General features: G+C 40.0%; 1 protein-coding gene and 1 long non-coding RNA gene across 4 annotated transcripts in view; both read right to left on the bottom strand.

Annotated features, from left to right (window-relative positions):
- Window positions 1-5,798: 5,798 nt before the first annotated feature.
- Window positions 5,799-22,325, bottom strand: part of LOC309493024 — a 142,712-nt gene continuing 126,185 nt past the window's right edge. The window contains exons 2-3 of the long non-coding RNA XR_014203768.1: window positions 5,911-6,082; window positions 5,799-5,876 (exon numbers count right to left, since the gene is read on the bottom strand). This is a non-coding gene — a long non-coding RNA (uncharacterized lncRNA). The remainder of the gene's footprint in view (window positions 5,877-5,910; window positions 6,083-22,325) is intronic.
- Window positions 8,260-21,269, bottom strand: bco1l (beta-carotene oxygenase 1, like). 3 transcript variants are annotated; one of them, XM_082162057.1, is made up of 11 exons: window positions 21,071-21,269; window positions 19,433-19,561; window positions 19,137-19,266; window positions 18,901-19,048; window positions 18,644-18,791; window positions 12,045-12,265; window positions 11,660-11,935; window positions 10,507-10,612; window positions 10,319-10,413; window positions 10,093-10,204; window positions 8,260-8,991 (listed from the first exon to the last, which is right to left on the bottom strand). In XM_082162057.1, exons 1-11 carry the CDS (start codon window positions 21,168-21,170, stop codon window positions 8,834-8,836), a joined length of 1,623 nt encoding a protein of 540 aa, XP_082018183.1. In that variant the 5' UTR covers window positions 21,171-21,269; the 3' UTR covers window positions 8,260-8,833. The 3 variants fall into 3 exon arrangements, with proteins under 3 accessions (XP_082018183.1, XP_082018184.1, XP_082018185.1); XM_082162058.1 differs by having other exon boundaries at window positions 11,669-11,935; window positions 21,071-21,268; XM_082162059.1 differs by lacking the exon at window positions 21,071-21,269 and having other exon boundaries at window positions 19,137-19,250; window positions 19,433-19,546.

Here is a 22,325-nt window from a genome sequence, read left to right as displayed (position 1 = left end):
CAGCATTTATTATTATTATTTTCTTTTCTTTTTGTTCATGTAGCCTTCCTCATAATCTTGAATCAAAATGACTTCCCATCTCTCTTGTAGCAAAATCTCTTCTCTGGTGTGTTTATAGGCATAAGGGCGGGGCAACCTGTCACTCACATGGGATTGACCAATAGAAAACCACAACCATCCAATCAATTCCCTATGGACAAAATCAAGCCCTGCCCTACGTTTTTTTTTTTTTTTTTTTTTTTTTGGTTCGAGAAGTCATTGCATCACTGCACGATGTACAGTATATGGAAGCTTGTTTCTGCCACGGAATAAAACAAAATTAAAGGGCAATTGCGACTTTTTATCTTACAATTCAGATTTTTTCCCTCACAATTTCGAGTTTACAATTGCGAGATATAAATTCGCAATTGCAAAAACAAAAAGATGAAAGCTGCCTTCGGAGGACGCATTACAAGGTCGAAAGGCATCAAGGCATGTCCGAATGCAATGTTAGATGTTAGTTCCTGAGCCTGAGATGCCATCTGATCGATTTTTGAAGGCAGCATAGTTGTATCCTTCACTGCCTTTAATATCCCACAATCCTGTGCTTTCCATTCTGTGACAGTTGAGCTAGAAAAATAAAGATGGCGTCTGAAAGTTACGGCTAGTCATAAGTTTGTGTGTAAATATACGTTTTTGATCAATATTTTCCACTTATGATGTCATTTCTAGCAGGAAATTACTATTGTATTTATTAAATATTCACTAAGGGCGCTTTCACACTGGCAGTTTAGTGCGGACCGGGGCACGGTTCGCATGAAAAATCGCTAATGTGAACGCTGTCATCGGACCCGGGTGCGCACTAGAGTACCGAACCCGAGACTACCTGGAGGAGGTGGTCTGAGCTCGGTTGCTCCCGAACCGTGGCGCGGTTCGCGTTAATGTGCAAGCAACACGGACTCGGGTGCGTGCTTGTTCAGGAAGTATAGTATCCCGCGCATGCGTATCACTGTCGCATCAGTGAAAAATCTTCTGCGAGCAGCAGAAACACGGCGTCCCCTGGATATGTGCTGAATTACACCATGTAATGAACATAAACGTAGTTGTCTCTCACTATGTTGTGCATAATAGCACCAAAAAAACAGACAAATTACAGCTATGCTCAGTCGAGTTGTATTCTCCATGCGTTTTCCGTGTGTGTTTGCGATGACGTAAGATCACTGCAAACGCACCTGGGTTCGATACAACTAATTGAGTGTGAAACCAGACCAACGCTGCGGGGGGCGCCGGGAACTAGCGCACTCGGGTTCGGACCGCAGCAAACGAACCCAGTGGAAAAATGCCCTTAGTTTTCACCAAAGCTCACGATATTTTGATGTAGATAATTAAACCGTAACACTGCCTCAGAAGTCTGTCCGAAATCAGTTTTGTGAGGTACCTTCGTGTGCAAACGCTGCCTGCAAACGCTGCCTGCAAACTCATTGCCTGATAGGGCATCGAGGCAACAAGTCAACTGCCTACGTTTTCAGATGCAGCCATATATACACTCACCTAAAGGATTATTAGGAACACCTGTTCAATTTCTCATTAATGCAATTATCTAATCAACCATTCACATGGCAGTTGCTTCAATGCATTTAGGGGTGTGGTCCTGGTCAAGATAATCTCCTGAACTCCAAACTGAATGTCAGAATGGGAAAGAAAGGTGATTTAAGCAATTTTGAGCGTGGCATGGTTGTTGGTGCCAGACGGGCCGGTCTGAGTATTTCACAGTCTGCTCAGTTACTGGGATTTTCACGCACAACCATTAGTGGTGGGCAGATCGAGGCTTCGTGAAACAATTAAACAGTTGAACCAAATGGGCCATATTGTTTCGAGGCTTCGAATCAATCCGACACCCGTCTCAACGGTGACACCTAGTGGTCACTTGCAGGTGTTGATCTGAAACAACCTTGACGAGCCATTAAAAAAAATATATATATATATATATTATTGTATTTTTGTAATATGTGATGCTTGTAACCTATAGGCTCCTCACTGTGCATAATGTTATTTTGGTCCTGGAAAATAAATATAAATAAAAGAAATCAAGCCACAATGCCTCACTTTTTTAGAGATTTTTATTAAAAAATATTAATTTCTCTGCTGTGGAAGGACTTAGCCTACTTCTTTTTTTACAGATAATTTCTCCAGCCTTTGAAAAAATCCTCTCACAAGGGACTCTTGTTGCTGGCATGCAAAGATATTTTTTAGCTAGGACATACAAATGAGGAAAGATTACTGCTCTCTCTTTCCAGGAAGTTAGTGGATCATGAGTTCTGGGCAAATACGCAAATTTAAAATTCTCCTCAAATGGCGCGTCATGGATGATGTATTGTTGCAGTAGGCTAGCTGCCAATCACAATACACACATCTCACTTTATTTGGGATTTCTAAACGGAAATGCTCCCACACCACAGATATACGGCATCTCTTCTGGGGAGCCTCCATTTTATCTATCTATCCAAATCTATCTATCCAAATATATCTATGTATCTATATATATTAATCTATCTATGTGTCTAGATATGTACCTAGATATATATCTAGATATAATCTATGTATATATATGTATCTATCTATAATCTATCTATGTATTTATATATGTATCTATAATCTATATATGTATCTATCTATTAATTTAGCTGTCTATATTTATGTCTATGTATCTATTAATGTGTCACTATATACTCTGTCTGTCTCTAGCCTATCAGTCAATGTGTTGTGTAAATTTAAATGTAAGCCTATAGCCAATAACTAATCAAATCGCACTGTCACTATATCACCAAAAATCTCAAAATCAAACTCCTCTCACAAAAACCCACGAGGTCAATATGCGTTGATTTCACTTTTATACATGTGCGCGATTGTGTGGTCTGTTCCCGACCGTGTCAATCAAACGCTGATTCGGCGGACCACACCTGATGAAACACTTAGTGAAACACTTTGAGGCTTCGTTTGGCCATAGTCACGTGACATGGGTGTTTTGAATCACGCTTCGGATCAGTGTTTCGAAACATCTGCGCTTCGGGATCTCGCAAAGCTTCGGAACGACTGTTTCGCGTCAGCCATCCCTAACAGCCATTTCTAGGGTTTACAAAGAATTGTGTGAAAAGGGAAAAACATCCAGTATGCGGCAGTCCTGTGGGCGAAAATGCCTTGTTGATGCTAGAGGTCAGAGGAGAATGGGCCGACTGATTCAAGCTGATAGAAGAGCAACTTTGACTGAAATAACCACTCGTTACAACCGAGGTATGCAGCAAAGCATTTGTGAAGCCACAACACGCACAACCTTGAGGCGGATGGGCTACAACAGCAGAAGACCCCACCGGGTACCACTCATCTCCACTACAAATAGGAAAAAGAGGCTACAATTTGCACGAGCTCACCAAAATTGGACAGTTGAAGACTGGAAAAATGTTGCCTGGTCTGATGAGTCTCGATTTCTGTTGAGACATTCAGATGGTAGAGTCAGAATTTGGCATAAACAGAATGAGAATATGGATCCATCATGCCTTGTTACCACTGTGCAGGCTGGTGGTGGTGGTGTAATGGTGTGGGGGATGTTTTCTTGGCACACTTTAGGCCCCTTAGTGCCAATTGGGCATCGTTTAAATGCCACTGCCTACCTGAGCATTGTTTCTGACCATGTCCATCCCTTTATGACCACCATGTACCCATCCTCTGATGGCTACTTCCAGCAGGATAATGCACCATATCACAAAGCTCGAATCATTTCAAATTGGTTTCTTGAACATGACAATGAGTTCACTGTACTAAAATGGCCCCCACAGTCACCAGATCTCAACCCAATAGAGCATCTTTGGGATGTGGTGGAACGGGAGCTTCGTGCCCTGGATGTGCATCCCACAAATCTCCATCAACTGCAAGATGCTATCCTATCAATATGGGCCAACATTTCTAAAGAATGCTTTCAGCACCTTGTTGAATCAATGCCACGTAGAATTAAGGCAGTTCTGAAGGCGAAAGGGGGTCAAACACAGTATTAGTATGGTGTTCCTAATAATCCTTTAGGTTAGTGTATCTCACAATTCTGACTCTTTTCTCAAAGTTGTGAGATATAAACTCGCAATTCAGAGAAAATAAGTCAGAATTGTGAGACAAAAAGTCGCAATCACCTTTTATTTTTTTTCGTGGTGGAAACAAGCTTCCATAGACGTCACAATAAATACATCGCAATATGGGAGAAATTCATTTATGCTGGTACTTTAGGTGTCTGTAACTGCCAGCACAACATACAGTAAACATACATTTCAGTTTAATGTAGCATTCATTATTATGATAACATATTTGGAGCCTAAATATGCACTTGGCAATGCATTGATAGTCTATTATGAACACATGGGGCATTATGCATTTAACACGGCAACTGGAAACATGTTAAGTACATCATTCTAGACCACCCATCCTGTGTCAATCCACTAAAACTGTCAACTGTCTAAAAAAAAAAAGGTTTGGTAAAAACAGTATGGCCAGTAAAGCATCACAAATGATAGTCAAGAGGTCAGCAATGTGTCTAGCATGAGGGAAACAAATCTCTATTTACACATTTATTTCTTTAAAAAAAAAAAAAAAAAGAGTATTTAATAGATTTTGGTCTCTTTTATAAAGAAAGCACACCTTATTATCAACAACTATTTATTTAAATCGTGACAACTAGTTTTAGAATATGGCAATGTTAATGTATTTGGTCTTGGCGAACTAAAATCTGCTTCGCTTCTGCTGCTACGGAGCAAGTATGGACTTGCTACTGCCAATTAAAAACACAGACACACTGCTGTGACCATGTAAGAAATAGACATACATAAAACTCGTAGCGGATCTAGGCAGGTGGAGCTGGGGGAGGTGGAGGGTTTCAGAGGGACTCTGATAGCATACAGCTGACTGCCCTACTGCAAACACTGAACCAGACTATTTAAATATTGAGCAAGAAATCTCATTGGTTGCAGCAAAGGCCAATCAGCTTGTGCCATGTGGTAATCATGTGATTGCTTGCAGATTGCATGTAAAGGACCAATCAGACTGCACCCTCTAAATTTTCATGACTGAACTAAATATTCATTCCTTCATTTAATCATTCATTCATTGAGGTCTGATGATCACATATTGGAACTCTAATCACAAAGAGCAAGTGCTTATTAAAGGGTGCTACAAATAATTTTGCCTTACAATGTATGTGCTGCTAAAGAGCATTACTTCAACATACTTCAAGCGAAATCCAAGAACGAACTGATGTGACGTAATTTTGAACAAAATCAGGCCAAAACAAACTTCGTTTGAAGTCCGTTTTGGAAGTTCGAAACAGCTTGCTACGGCTGGTTAAACTCTTTGTACTACCATTGGTCCATGGCGATTACGTAATAGGTAGGTATGCTGAGGCTCCGCCTTCTTCCACGTGGAAATCTTTTCCGCTTCATTTCTCCTGTTCAGTCGGTCGACGTCAGACATTCGCGAGTGAAAACATGAACACACTGGAGGTGGATGATCTGCTTTATAGTAGAAAATGAAGTTGTACTTCTGATAAAACGAGACACGGACACAGTTTTTCATGTTTAATACGGCAAACCTGTTTTTTTTATGCAATCTATTGTGTAAAAAGCTATATAAATAAAAGCGACGTAACTTTACTAGAGTACCTTATTGCAGAGTTTGCTTTTCTTATGTTTTATTTAAAAAAATGCTCACTGTTTTTTTAATTTTATTTTTATTTTGTTGTGTGTTAATTTTGTTAATGAGGAAAGCGTGCAGCACATATTTACATGTAAGGGTTAATGCCCGACGAGGTGTCCATTGTCAGGTATTAATGGACGACGGCGAGGCGTGAACCGTCCGGTTGCCTCCGCCGAAGTCCATTAATACCTGACAATGGACACCTCGAAGGGCATTAACCCGCTTATACCATGGTCACTTGCCAAATAACACATTTTTAAAACATTAGTTTATATTTTAATTAGTTTTACAATCGAAATATAACGTTTTTACAAACAATAACTTGGTTTCCCTGGTTACGCCTGACGGTTTATTTACTAGGTGTCCTCTATCACTTTTTAATGACACCCTGCAGCCAATCAGAATCGAGTATTCACCCAGACCATGGTATAAATCCGTCGCTCTCGGCAGTGTGGGCGGCGTCTGATGTTCGATAAACGTACATCGCTGCTCACGTATTTTGAACTTCGTTTTACCTCTAAGCGAAGAACGAAAAACAACTTCGCCGTGAGGATATTGGGGCCTTTAGGGGTTCTTAACTCAACTTATTGTTCTTAACATAACAACATAAATCAAGATAAATGACAATCTGATTTGAAGAGGAAAATCAGAAGGCCAAGTCCTGACAAGAAGGAGCTGGGGATGGCGGAGGGAAATTAGCTCCTGAGCAACGCAATAAAGCTGCTGATAATACTGAATGGACATTATATAGGGATATAGGCAGTTTCCTATAGGTAGACGTGGATCAGTTAAGAGTCAGCCGAGCATGAGTCAGTCAACGAAGAGTAAGTTCGAGCATGACTGAGAACTAACGCTACGCTTGATATCCATAAAATGATAACCCCTAAAAGGTTCTACTGTATAAGCTATGTTAAGCGCCTGACTGAACCCTGAACCTTTTTTTTTTTCTAAGAGTGTACTTATTTAAAATGCTTCTCACAACATTACAGAATGGTATTTTGGTGCAATTGGACTATTCACATAGCCATATATATCATTCACTGATTTGTTAATATTCCAGCCTTCTTCTTGACCTTGCTCTAAATTTACTGATAACCACCATGATAATACAGATAGTGAAATAAGGCCACATGATCACTGCACTGAAAGATCATAAAAATTGGCCTTTTCAAGAGCCGTGGCCATATGCAGACAGAGGAGAAGGAAGAATCTGAATCAATTTGCACCGCATAAGAGCCACTACACTAACCTTTAAGCTTCAACAGAGTTTGCTGTTTCAAAAATAATTTCATAGAATGCATGCAATGATGCTGCTCATTTCTCTCTAAGCTCCCTTTGTTTCATTACTGGAATGGGAACAACATTTCAGAAGGAACTTCCCAGCTAACAGTGAATGTTCTCTTAACTTTGGCTAACCTTCTGACAAGGTTCTCTCAAAGTTATTAAGTAACATTAATAGAATGTCCATTCAAAGTTATGGTCTTAATAACAATAGCATTATTTATACATTGTTCATGGAGATTTTTTTTCAGAAACATTCACTGTAAATAAATATATATAATCAATAAGTTATGACAACATATGTTTTTGCATTGCTTTAACTGATCGAAATTCAAATCAAACTTTGATTTTTCAAGATTTGACCATTTTTTTAAGTCAGTTTAATGTAATTTAAGTAGATATGACTTAAACATCCATGTTGATTGTACTTAAACATTTTAAGCAGCACTTTTTTTTTTTTTTTTACAGTAGTTGGACATTCGTTGAACAATTTCTAAATGTTACTACTTGTTTCAGAACATCCAGAGAACATTTAAAAGTAACATTCCCATAATGTTAAAAAAATTATCAAATTAAATGTTTCCTTGAAGTTCGCAAAGCCACGAAAACCCTTATTTAAAACATGTAAAAACTGGATGTTTAAACATTCAGAGAACATACTTTTTTTTTTTTACTTTTTCCTAACTTAATGGGAACATTAGCAAAACTGTTGTAGAACTAAAAACTTGTTCGCAGTTTTGAACAATGATCTGTTATGAAAAACATCCTTCCATGCAATCTGATTAAGGACTGTGTTTATGAATTACTAATTGTGGTAAATACTAATGCATGCAAGCTGTCTTTTGTTATGAGCACATGGAAAATATTTACTGCCTTACTTTATCATAATTGTAGTCTTAGGAAACATCTTGTTAAAAGATAAGATAGTGCTTTCAAGAAAACTTGTGATATGAATGACTCAGATCACGTGGCTTGCTGAGGAAAGATATGCTTATACTTTTGCCCAATCAGAGTTATACTAAGCATGAAAAAATCCTATAGCCTCACATTCAAGGAAGATTCCGCATGTAGGGAGACTTCAAGAAACATTAGGCACCACATAGTGACGCCCTGGCAATTATGAGATTGAAACACGCCATTGGCTGAGTCCAATCAGATTTGTGATTAAAAATAAACTAATTTATTCATAGTTATCCAAACTGTACATTGCTCTTTCTGAACTTTACTCTCAAAATTAGTCCAAAGTCATTGCATTATCAGCATCAGAAGTAATTGGCTGCTCTTTATTCTCTGGATAAGATGTCATAGATGATAAAAATGGCACCACAATACAAATAATTACAGTAAAATAATGTTTTACAGCTTTAAACTCAATGAACAGATAATCTTAAATTGCATGCATCACAACAGCCTGTTTTATGGACAGAATGTCTATAAAAATGATCATTCATTTAGCCGATGCTTTTATCCAAAGCGTCTTACAAATGAGAAACATATTAGCGCCGCTGTAACAATACATTTGTTGCCAGGTTTATGAAAGGGCTAGATTAGGAATAATAAATTACAGGATTTATAATTTAAAATCCACTCAATTGTCACAAACAATTAAGGAGAGATAATTTTATATAGTCATGTTACAATGTAACAATAGCCTGTTTTACGGAATGTCTGTAAAAATATAATACAATTTACAATAATGTAAAAAAAAATTATATACTCATTTCTCCTTTTAGATCTTGTTTCTCTTCTTATATTTCGTATACATAAATTTACAAATATAAACAAATTTGAATTGTTCTTTAAACCCTGCACAATGGGTTGGTGCATCATTTTGATTTCCATTTTAGGTAGACTTCTCATGGATGAAAAGCCCATGCAGGTCCATATGAATAGTAGCATCAATGGCAGCGCGAGCGATCTCTTCAAAGGACTTAGCGTCCAGGACCACTAGGAAAGGTGGCTTTTGGGGATTGAATGAAACCACAGAAGACAGGATAATACCTGAAAATTAGGAAAAATCACTTACTGTATGTTTTGTCAAAACAGCATAATTACAAAATCTTTCTTCTATAGTGAGAGTTGCCTAATCATCATGGAACCTCATAGTGACATCCGTCAGCTGGAGTGCCCTTAATCTCCACCAGAGGGCACTCCTCCCGACTCCTGGGCCTTCCCATTGTGGACCTCATTTCCCAGTATCCGAGTGTGATTACCCTTGCATAGTCTTGTTTTGTGTAACACTGCTATTCTGAGAGCCTCTTTTTTTCTTTTCTTTTCTTTTCTTTTCTTTTCTTTTCTTTTCTTTTCTTTTCTTTTCTTTTCTTTTCTTTTCTTTTCTTTTCTTTTCTTTTCTTTCCTTTCCTTTCCCTTCGCTTGTTTTTGTTCTTCTCTCATTGTCCTGGATATCATTGTTTGCCTGTATTTTTGGACTCTATCGTAAGTTTGGATTGTTTGCTTTATCATTTTGCCCTTATGCCTGTTATATGGATTACTATTCTGGATTGTCTCAATAAAGCTGCATTTGGATCTTCAACTTAAGTCTCGGAGCAGTTCTTCATGTGCCACACAATTTTAACAAAGAAGAATCAACTTGCAATTGATTAAATAGAGTTCGATCATGACAACACTGAATACTTTTAAGCATAGTAATGTTTTTGGTCTTGGTGGACTAATTCTGCTACACTGCTGCTGATTCAGAGCAAGAATGGACTTGCTTCTGCTAACAGATACACAGACAAACCGCTGAGAGCATGTAAGTTATGCTGCTGCTGCATTAATAGACATACATAAATCCCCTAGTAGATCTAGGCAGGTGGAGCTGGGGAAGGGGGAGGGTTTTAGAGGAACTACCCTACCCTACAGCAAACATGGAACCAGAATATTAAAATGTTGAGCAAGAAATATAATTGGCTGCAGAATCAGCTTTTGCCATGTGCTAATGATGTGATTGCTAGCAGATTGCATGTGAAGGATTTGAGCCGTCTAGAGTTTCATGACTGAACTAGTTAACTGTTTTCAAATCTTTTATTCTGTCAGCCTGCATTACGCAGAAACATTCTTCATATTTTGCAAAAATGTCCAATATTTCCATTAAATACTCACCATCATCTTCTTCAACAGCATCCGGAGATGCCACAAACACTGGCTCAGATGGGTAACATTCCTCCTCTGTCCACACTTTATGTGTCCTGGTAACTATGTCAACTTTTGCGATCTATACAACAAGAGAAACTACTGATAAATCATTGCATTTTTTGCAGAAAATGTTAATGTGGTCTTAAAGCTCAACTGGCAAACAAGGTTCAAGTAAATGAATTGAAATATATACCTTGCTTGGATAGGGTGACCAATCCACCCTGGTGCCATAGAAGTATCTGTACTTCTTACTGTTGAATTTGTAGTTGATACCTGGTAATTCTAGACCTGTGATCATACAAGCAACACACAGTAAGTCAACATGAGAGAGAAAAAAAAAAAATGATTAAAGAATGACCAAGTTTTAAATTTAGGAATCACCCTCAAAAATAGTGTCAGGGGTGCAGTAGAGTGAGCCGTCCTCCTGCAGCACTGCTGTGGCTGTTGTGTCCGGCAGCACGACCAGGTTGGTGCCTGGTGGAGTTTCCTGATATCATAAGAAAAAAGGTTTATAGTATTAAGATAAATCTAATCAAATCAAAGACTTTAGGTATGCAAAGACGGTGCACTCATATCACTATGAATGGGAGAAAGTGCAACGCGCAATATGGTCCCGTCTTCTAAATAAAAGAGCCAATCACCAATTGGTAAAGTCATCGCGTCACTGCAGCTGCCGGCTGATTTAAAGGCACACTATGCAAGATGTGTACCTTAATATAACAGCTTTGAAGTCATTTCCATGGTAAACGAACTCGTTGTAGGGCGAATCATCCCGATAGCAAAGCAGGGGGGGCACGCTGGCACTGGCCATAGTTTCTATGGCACGCTGGCAAAACCTGCAATGCAAGTTTGAGAGGTGGCGCCCCGCCAAATCTCGCGACAATCACGACTTGCTTTACGGCACGACGTCACATACATCAACAACATATGAAGCAGCCTCTATGGAAGACACTAGCACGCATTTCAGACGTGAATCATGGCAGAGTCGACGAAGAAAACGAAGAAAGCGGGGAGGGGATCAGGCCGTGAGTGCAGAGACGGCTCTGCATGAGTGGTATTTACGACAGTCACGTTAAATACAAGTACCCCTAGAGTCGCTGTTTGACAAGAAAGAAAACTGCATAGTATGCCTTTAAAAACAATCAGTGTTCTGAGACGAGTGCTTATGACTGCACATGCGCAGTGGCTGGTCCAGCCTGAAAAAGGCAGTTTTTCGTCATGATTTGAACATTTAGAAACAAAATTTATGAGACAGTTGTCGTCAGATTTCATTAGTGATTTCAAACATGAAATTTAATCGTAATCTTAGCTGCCCGAGCGTTGTTTCAAAGATGGCCGCCGAGTGAAATGACTTGCCTTAAAGGGACTTTGATCAAATCTAAGTGCATATGAAATCTGAAAATTGGTCATAATTTAGTTGGATTCCATTTGATAAATTTACAGAAAAATGCTTAAGAGTTTTCTTGCTCCAATTTGTCCATAAAGACTAAGGAATGATGCCTCATGCAATTCAATCCTTTTTACTGTATATTACCTGTTTTACCTTGTCTATGTTGAGAGGAAGGACAAACCGCTGGCATGTTGGTCGAGAGAAGTCCTTGTTGGTCTCTATAAACTCTGCAACATCTTGCTTCATGTTGTGTAGGTAGAACATATTGTACAGATTGCTGTCCTGGTATGTAATCAAGTCAAAGACGACATGGCCATCTTCCTCATAAGCATTGATGTGATGGAAGACCACAAATGGATCTGCGTGGTACTTTGTGCTCACAGTTTTCCCAGTCTTCCTATTGATCAGATGGATCAGTGTCTATATGGTGATCAAAACCATTTGTTAGATTATTTTGGACAGTTACTGAAAAATTTAAACGAATGGATAAAGTACTATTTTAGATGAAAAAAACTGAAATTTAGCTCACAATGTCATCTTTGTCAAATTTCAGGCAACTGCCCCAGTTGACATCTCTGAAGTAAGCCGTGGCTAGTTTGAGGATATCCAGCTTGAAGACCTGCTCCACAAAGATAATGTAGTTCTCCGTCATGCCAAAGCTGTGGAAGTAACTTGGGTACAACGAGGAGCGGAAAGGAATGGAGCAAATTTGTTCCACCTTCCTGAGGGCTGGCTTATCCTTCCCTTTATCTGCAATAAGAATTACATACATTGTGTAGGTGTTCTTTCTGAAATACGGCCCATCTATAGTATTCCTCGCTTTTAGGGGTCACACTTGTGATTTTTGGCTGTTGAAACAGACTGAAGATAATAAGCGTAACATTTTTTGTTTGTGTTAATTAAATGAATGTACTTCATTTTGTTTCTATAATAATTATTCTTTAATATTTCGTATTTTGTGTGGATTTCATGGTACTAGACAATATTTACCTCTAAATGTTTATATATATATATATATTTATATATATAAAATAATACAAATATTATTATATACAACAATACATTGAATGGGTCAAAATTACAAAAACATCTTTTATGCCAAAAATTGTTAGGATATTAAAAATCATGTTTCATGAAGATATTTTGTAAATTTCCGACTGTAAATATATAAAACGTATTTTTGTGAGTGAATGCAGCACAATCGCGAACGTCTCAGGTTACGACTGTAACCTATGTTCCCTGAGAACAGGGAACGAGACATTACGTCATAGACGCTTTGGGGAACGCCTCAGGCGTGACAGGTGTCTGAAATCAAATATCAACTCACGGCAATCATGTTGACCGGTGACAGCCCGTGAATCATCAGCTTGATTGATTAACGCGCGGCCAGGATGTATAAAAAGGAGCCTTGAGAACATGACAACATCCTATCGTCTGAAGGGACTGTTGGTAGGCAGGCCCCGAGGCATGGCAGGGAGACGTAGTGTCTCGTTCCCTGTTCTCAGGGAACATAGGTTACAGTCGTAACCTGAGACGGTCCCCTTCGAAGGGAACTCGACACTACGTCATAGACGCTTTGGGGAACGAAATACCCACTCCGCCATGCTGAGGGGAGTGCATGCCCAATGGCAGTGACAACTGTCAGAACCAGCAATTCAAATGACGCTAGAACGACTCACCCTCAGGTCACACTGGGCTGTCAGTGACAGCACTCCCTACAGTCATAGCCCAAGCTAAAATATACCACAGAAAACCTCCATAGTTTAAAAGGAAGGTCTACCTGGGCCAGCTCAAAGGCCTAGGACCACAATTCAAAAAATAGAAGGGGTCCCTTCTAGGGAATGTGGCTAGGGGACCCGAGGGAACCCCAGCCAGTCACTATTCAGGGGAACGTGCCACCTGAAATTCCGCCAGGCAGGCCTGACCTGGTGTCACTACATAAGACACTACAGTCTGGCCACTTCCTGTCTGTCTGAATACAGAGCCTCTGGACACTTGCCTTTAAGTAAGGCATCCAGCCCGAGGGACTGCGAAGCAGGCAGTGAACCACTCGGCCCGGATCTCAGAGACGGGATATCCTGGAGAGTATGACTCAGCATAGTGCTTTACAACCCTTGCCAGCGAGGGGAGTTTCTCTACCCAGTGTTTGTGTTTCAAACCACTGAGGAGGCCTGTGAGGGCCTAAGGAAGTTCATGGGAGTTAACTTACAGAGAGGCCTGGAGAGGCCTACTACCTGCTACCAGAAGACCACCTTAAGTGGAAACTCAAAATATGTTGGAACTCAACTCCAGGGAGGCCTGGAGAGGCCTACTACCTGAAAACCATGCTGAGTGAAAACACATACAGTATGAGGAAGCTCACCTTCAGGAAGGTCTGGTGAGGCCTCTGACCTGATAACCACAACATGTGGGAGCTCATATTCAGGAAGGCCTGGTGAGGCCTATAACCTGATAACCACTGTATGTGGGTGCTTATACTCAGGAAGGCCTATTGAGGCCTCTGACCCTTTCGGGGGGACCAAAAACGACCCCCATGCCAGGGAGGCTATCACGCTTAATGCTGAAGCCAACAACCTGTTTAGACCTAAGGGGAGCGGCAGCCTCCACAGGAAGACTAGAGAGCAGAGGAAGCCTGCACATTTACACCAACGTGGTCTCCAGAACTTATTCTCAAAGTGTGAAAAGTTCATAATACAGAGCTCAGACAGAGAAAGGCTAAAAACAACTCTTCGATATTGAGAGGGCCCTTATTCTAAACTACTGCCTGCAATACCCTTTGCATGAAAGCCTCAGCAGGATGACTCTTCGAAAGAGAGGAGGCCTGACATGCTAGAATATAACTACTGCACTCTTTTAGGGAGTGAAGCCGAATTGTATATATGGAGGCCTCAGCAGGATGACTCCCAAAGGAGAGGAAGCCTAAAACATTTCTAGCAACCATAATCAAAGCTCAGGGAGCGAAGGGCTTGAAACACCTCCTCAGAGAGGGAGGGGCCACTTCTCAGACTTCAACTCAAATGCTGCTTGCATGGAGGCCTCAACAAGATGACTCTCAAAGAGAGGAAGCCTGACAGATGCTAGAGTATAAACCAAAACAGCCAACTGTATATATGGAGGCCTCAACAGGATGACTCTCTAAAGAGAGGAGGCCTGGCACATATATCTAACCATAAACAGCCTAACTATGTATATGGTGGCCTCAGCAGGAAGACTCTCAATGGAGAGGAGGCCTAACACATATCTAACCATAGACAGCTTAACTATGTATATGGTGGCCTCAGCAGGAAGACTCTCAGTGGAGAGGAGGCCTGACACATATCTAGGGGAGCTAGCTTGACGATAATCAGAGCTCAGGAAGCGAAGGGCCTGAAGCACCTCCTCAGAAAGGGAGGGGCCACTTCTCAGACTTCAACTCAAATGCTGCTTGCATGGAGGCCTCAACAGGATGACTCTCAAAGGGGAGGAGGCCTGACACATTTAGCTAAGAGAGCTAGCTCGACAATAAAAAGGAACTTCAGGAAGTGAAGGGCCTAAAGCCCCTCCTCAGAGAGAGGGGCCACTTCTAGGACTCTACCTGCAAAGCTATTTGCATGGAGGCCTCAACTGACTAAGAGGAAGCCTAACACACATGCCTGTATATATGGAGGTCTCAGCAGGATGACTCACAGTGGAAAGGAAACCTGACACACATCCCTATGATGGCCACTGTATATATGGAGGCCTCAACAGAATGACTCTCGAAGGAGAGGAGGCCTAACACATATAGCTAGGCCACTTCTAAGACTCCATCTACAAAGCTGTTGGCATGGAGGCCTCAACAGGATGACTCTTGAATAAGAGGAGGCCTAACACATATGACTGTATATATATGGAGGTCTCAGCAGGATGACTCTCAATGGAGAGGAAACCAACACGCATACCTATGATAGCTAGCTTATTTACTACCAGAGCTCAGGGAGCGAAGGGCCTAAAGCACCTCCCCCAGAGAGGGAGGGGCCACCTCTCAGCTCCACCTGCAAAGCTGGTTGCATGGGGCCTTAATAGGATGACTCTCAAGGGAGAAGCGGCCTTCCACATGCTACAGACTTAACTATGTATACGGAGGCTTCAACAGGATGACTCTCTAAGGAGAGGAGGCCTGGCACATATATCAGAGCTTCAGGGAGTGAAGGGCCTGAATCAGCTCCCCAGAGGGGGAGGGGCCACTTCTAAGGCTCTACCTGCAACATCTGTACACATGGAAGCCTCAGCAGGATGACTCTCGAAGGAGAGGAGGCCTGACAGATAGTAGGACCATCAGAGCTCATGGAGTGAAGGGCCTAAGGCACCCCCTCAGAGAGGGAGGGGCCACTCCTCAACTCCGACTGTAATGCTGTTTGCATGGAGGCCTCAGCAGGATAACTCTCGAAGGAGAGGAAGCCTGACACATGCTAGAGTACAGACCAGAACTGCCAAACTGTATAGTTGGAACATGTATTTATGGAGGCCTCAGCAGAATGACTCTCCAAGGAGAGGAGGCCTGACACATGCTATAAACAGATCCACACGGCCGACAGTATATATGGAGGGCTCAGCAGGATGACTCTGAGAGGAGAGGAGACCTGACACATGCCATAAACAGACCACAGAATGTGGGAGCTCATATTCAGGAAGGCCTGGTGAAGCCTCTGACCTGATAACCACAGAATGTGGGAGCTCATATTCAGGAAGGCCTGGTGAGGCCTATAACCCAATATTACCTGAACACCACATATGTTTTTTTGGAAAGTACTCCTTAACAGTCACTCTATACAGGAGACGTGGTCTGTAAGAGAAACAAAAAATGTTATTTGCGCACAAAAACCATTTTACAAAAAGACCAGACAGTACACCTGCAGTGTATCATTTTAATTCCTCAGAATTAAATGCAGCCAAAAACACTGGATAAGTGAAACACGGTCTGGATGGTAGGCTGAATTAAAATATAATTGGCTTTCATCCCTCGAGAAGAAAGTCAACAGGTGCTAGGTTGAAACATCCGAAAGCGCACGGATGCACGCACACCGAGATATTTCTCAATGAACACTGCCAGCACCCTCAGGAGCTGACTGTGAATGCCTCGCACCCAACAGTATTATTTCACAGATCGCGTGCACCATGGGGCTCAAATGCTGACCCCCCTCCCTCGAAAAAAGGGTCAGACGAGAGCGGAGCGTCTTCAAATGAAACACGCTCACAGCTTGCACAAGAGGCTCTCTCGAGAGCCATGCGTGCTCTTAATGCCTCTTCAAAGTGATATTCTCTAAAACAGACAAACAGTCCCTGAAGACGAAAAGATGTTGTCATGTTCTCAAGGCTCCCTTTTATACATCCTGGCCGCGCGTTAATCAATCAAGCTGATGATTCACGGGCTGTCGCCGGTCAACATGATTGCCGTGAGTTGATATTTGATTTCAGACACCTGTCACGCCTGAGGCGTTCCCCAAAGCATCTATGACGTAGTGTCGAGTTCCCTTCGAAAGGGAATAACATTTTTTATTTTAAATTGAACTTTAAAGGCGATTTTCTCAACGTTTAAATTTTTTTGCACCCTCAGATTCCACATTTTCAAATAGTCATATCTCGGCCCAATACTGTCCTATCACAACAAACCATACATCAATGGAAACTTATTTATTCATTTTTACATTGATGTATAAATCTCAATTTCAAAAAATTGACCCATGTGACTGGTTTTGTGGTCCAGGGTCACATATTAAAAAAACGATTTCATATTATTTTCAATTAATACAGGTTCTGTTTTCCCTGTTCCCATCTACCGGAATGTTCCTGTGTTGCTTAGTTAGTTTCCTTGGTTGTTAATTAGTTCCAAACATCTGTTCTGTTTTCCATTGATTACTCAATCTGTATTTAAGCCCTCAGTTTCCTCAGTCCATTGTCCTGTATCCTTTGCGTTTCATCTGGTTATTCTGTTCTCCTGCATTCTCCTAGTGGTATCTGGATTAAAGAGTATTTGTTTGTACTCCATTTGTTGTGTGCTCATTACTACAGCCACATATTGTGACATATATATAAATATATACATAATATATAAGACTGTGAATTCAGTTGTTGCTTATAAGAGTATATTCAGACATAATTACTTTTATTAGGTTATGCATTTGGAAATATATTTAGAGATTATCGAAGACTACTTTATTGTGGCTGATTTGTATATTGTACCCCAAAAAATTGCTGTGTATTTTTTGTATTTCCTATGCTGGTCATCTTTGACCGTGGCGATCACAAGTGTGACTATTTTTTTATGAAAAACAAAAAGAAGAATCTGCACACCAAACAAACTCAAAGTTCAAGGTCCACTGAAAAATATTGTACTGAAGATTCTCATATAAAGCGACAACAAAATACCTAACAAATATGTGACTATGCACAAAAAAGAAAAAGAAAACAAAGAGCAAACGTTTCAGTCCATCTTGGACTATCTTCAGCACTTTTTCAATGGACCTTGAACTTTGAGTTTGTTTGTAGTGCTGATTCCTCTTTTTATTTATAAACTGAATCTGCACACCCAAAAATACTTTACATATAGAAATTGCCGCAGAACTGTTTAATATTTTTTGCCAGTTGACAATTTTTAGGACCATTTAGTTTTTTTCTAATAATGTCTACAATTTGTTGTGTGTTCATTTAATGGGTTTGGTACCATTCAAAAAATGTCTTAGTCCCATCAAAGGATTCAAAACAAGTTTAAAGACCCGTCCACACCAAGGATGATAACTATAATGTTACCAATATAGTTTTAAAAATCTTTCTAAATGTAAAAGAATAGCAGAGTCCACACCACAATTATAACGATAACAGCACAGATAGACAATATTATCATTGGAATTGCTTTCAGATTAATTTTTTCCAGCTGATGAATGATTAACAGCCAATCAGAATCCACCGTGTTTTGAAGAGCTCGAGCATTTAAAGCGGCAGACGACAAAACTGCAGAACGTGCTTAGAATAAACGAAACAATGTTGAGCGTCGGTGGGGACACTAATATATTTATCGTTATAGTTGTCTTTATAGTTACCGTTCTTGGTGTGAATGGGTCTTAAGAGATTAACATGGTACTGTATAAGGAATGCTATTTCTCTGGTTACCTGAGGCATTGGCGGGCACCTTGAAAATAACATATTTCGGTCTGCCAAAGTTCATAATGGCAGTGCCCATGTTGTACGTGTTCCCTTCATCATCATAGTGAGGGTGTGCGGTCGCCAAGTTGATGGCGATATGGTTTCTGTAGTTCGTCTGAAAAGATAATAAAGGACAATTTATCAGCAGCAAATTGAAAATAAAAATATCTTGAGATGCAGTTGGTAGAACAAACAATTGAAATAATGAATACATTTGGACTCACTCTTCCTAATGTGTCGAGTGTCAGTGGGTCAATTTTGTTAATGTAGTTCACTTCTGATGATGCGTAATAATCTTCACCATATCTTATGATGTTAATGAGATTATTATCTGTGAAATCCGGAATGGCGTTCACCAGGTAACTGAAGGCTCTACAAAGCAACACGAAGCAATTATCCAGGTCATTTTGATTGGATTTATTACAAAATTGAAAAAGTCCAGAAAGAATGATCTTTTTACTTAGAGAATATATTCTTGCAGGGATCTGGGTATACCATGGTCCCGAATTCAGACACAACAATCCTATTGGCAGCAATGTTCTTTTTGAATGTTTCACTCTTCAAGAATTTACTCCTGTAAAACACATCCCCTGGAAAATGACAATTTTATTGTTTATGGCTCATCCAATACTCTGTTAACACTTTCCTAGATTTAGTAAAATGTCACATGCACCTTGCAGATTTTTGCAACAATGTTCATTGTAGTACTTTCCATAAATGTAATTTAAAAGGTTCTTGCCCATGCACCCGACGTACCATCTTTAAAGGTGAAACTGTGAATGAGTGCCATTCCATCAAACCAGTGCTTGTATGAAGTGTTACCAACTGAGAACAGACCAGGACCATTGCGCAAAAGTGTCCCCTGAAGCCATGGTGGGATGGAGCCTAAATAAAGCAGACAATTCAGTGTGTGAACTGAGCAGGTCATTGAGGTTGTAGTGTAATGTGGCTTTCAGCAAATCTATGAGAAGTGTGTCAATTCAGGGAGCAAAAAGGTGCAAAATCACAATATTTGGGTGGATGATTAACTAATAGTCCAAAGTGATATGGTTGTTTGTCCGAGTTGTGAAATTTGGTATGCTGATTATGGTGAGTCTCAATGTGCCAGCAATCATTTTGGGATTAGTATCTCAAACATGAATGGGATTTCCACATTTACTTCTGGAACCGGACTGTTGCACTCTATGAATTTTAAAAGTTTTATTTTATTTGTATTATTATTATTTATTTTTTACATTTTAATTAAGAAGCAATAACGTGTAGCAATGGCTTCAACAGAAAGTATAAGATATTCCGAATTTAATGGCTCACTGAAGTGCCTTGAAACGAGCAGCATCATTCAGTATGTTGACGTACTTTCCACTGAAACAGGAAGACAGGGCGGGACATATGGAACAGCTATTAGATTCTAGAGAGCATTTGATTGGACAGAAAATCAGATGAGAAGCTGAAGTGCAGCTTGATGTCATCAAAATCGGTTTCACTTTATTTTGATAGTTCCTTTTACACATTCTGTTGACTATAAGTAACGTTGCACCTACATGTCTACTATCTCTCATTAGAGTGTAAGTAGATTATAAATACACTGGTAGGGTTAGAAGTTGACATGTAGTTGCAAAGTTACTTATAGTCAGTAGAATGTTTGTTGGAGGAGCATCACAATAAAGAGTTAGCAGATATTAAACAGACAGTCTGCTAATACTGTTATGACAGTTAATTGAAAAATTACTTTACTGGCGTGTTTATAGAACCAATCAGATAAGAGTAAATCGAGAGCCAGCGAGAAGCTCATTTGATTGGCTACATGAAGAAGGTGGACCCGCCCTCCTTCGCACTTGCAAAACTCAGTGAGTGAGAGAGAATTGTTACAAAAACTGTAAGCGCAGGTTAAAGAAAGACGCAACTGTACAAATCGGGTTATTTCGGGAACTTTTTTGCCCCATGCACACAACAAGCCATTTAGACATTTGCAACAGTTTATTTTTTTACACAAAGTTTGATTTTACGTAATTAATCTGTTTTGCAGTTCCTGACTCTGTTGCTTTCGGTTGCAAATTGCTGTTCACAGGCCTGCAATACTTTTGGCCGTATTTAAGCGCGAAAAAATGGAAGTCAGAAGAATACCGATCCTATTTATTTTAAGCTGCAGTTTCACAATACATAAATTACACTTACGAATAACAGTAAAATGCTGCAAATATATTTTTCTTACACTTGAAAGGCGATTTACACCTTTACAAATCTTCTCTTGTGCATGCAAATTTAATTTACGCTTGCAATCTTATTTACAGTTTCACAAATCTTACCCTGCCCATGCAATTCTTTATGACATCATTTTACCCTCATAAGTGTTCCTTACATGAATATGTCCCGTGCAGTCTGCAGAAACTTTACCTGACACGTCTGCTTTAAGCGGTTCCGGAGTCTCCACTCCGTTTCTCCAGAAAAATGACAACATGCTGAGCAGAAGCTGAGCGCTCAATGTCAATGACATAACTTTGCTGCCACAGGCTGATAACACACACACAATACGGTATCTCACACATACACTCCGTCACCATAGTTGCGTTTCTGAATCATTATGTAACAGGAGAGTTCCTCTTTATACACGGCAGTTTAAACGAGGACAAGTTCACCGAAGTTTGTACTCTCCTGAACATTTCATGGTCTTAGTGGAGCCTTATACCACTGCTTTTATATGCTTCAGATTAATCCATATTCGTGTTACTGCAAGCTACAGATTTAACCAATTACATTGAACACAGTTGACATAACTCAATAATGTAATAAGTTTGTCTTTTTTCATTTAAAATATTTAATCATAAAGCTAATGTAGGCTATAGACATCCACAGATCTGATGTGATACTGATAATAAACAGATTAATTCAAAAGTAGCCTATTTAGGAAGAATTCAATGTGTAGCACTTATACAGATGGCTGTTGCCTGTATAGCACAAATAGTAAAGCATAAACACCATGGAAAATGAATGAAGGTAAATTGTTTTATCAATGAACCTGCATGATAAACAAATAAACAGAGCTTGCCAGTAGCCTACGCAAATGTCAATGCACTTTTACCTCAGTCTAAAAGAAAAACGGTTTTGATAAGGGTTTAGTCGTGTGCCAGGAATTTTATTTGGCATTTGTTGATTGTCAGTTGTTGGTTATGATTTTTTAATTGCATGAGATATTAAAGTGCCCCTATTATGCTTTTTCAAATATATAAACTTTCGTGCAGTGTGTAATATAGCTAGTTGTTTGTAAAAGGTCTGCAAAGTATTAAATATCAAAGTTGCACTACAAATAAAGTAATTTTCTCCTAAAAGAAAGAATCGATTCTGAACTGCCGAAATGAGTCGACATCAATTCCAGTCTCACTTCTTATGAGGTATCTGCATAACAATGTAACCAAATTTACATAATGCAAGCCTATGGACTTCATTTGCTGCCCGTGAACAACATCTAATTCAACCTGCCCTCAAACACTGTAGTTGTGCCTTGGTTTGTGTGTTGACATGTCGAGAAGATGCTGTTTTCAGCTCTGCAAATTCACTTTGCATGCACTTCACAAGGATGCGGATTCATGCTGGAATTGATACGAAATAACCAACGCGGAGGAAGCCTCTGGAGCTTCAGATATTGATATAT

This window comes from Leuciscus leuciscus (genome assembly GCF_965113295.1).
Source record: "Leuciscus leuciscus genome assembly, chromosome: 2".
NCBI lineage: Eukaryota > Metazoa > Chordata > Actinopteri > Cypriniformes > Leuciscidae > Leuciscus > Leuciscus leuciscus.
The sequence above is the reverse complement of the archived record's forward strand: the minus strand, read 5'-3'. Positions and strand labels throughout refer to the sequence as shown.

Coding starts and splice junctions, on each gene's coding strand:
- bco1l (XM_082162057.1), bottom strand. CDS start 21,170: ATGTCATTGACATTGAGCGCTCAGCTTCTGCTCAGCATGTTGTCATTT. Junction 19,562..21,070: donor GCTTAAAGCAGACGTGTCAG/GTAAAGTTTCTG, acceptor TGCTTTATTTAG/GCTCCATCCCACCATGGCTT. Junction 10,205..10,318: donor GGTCACCCTATCCAAGCAAG/GTATATATTTCA, acceptor CTTGTTGTATAG/ATCGCAAAAGTTGACATAGT.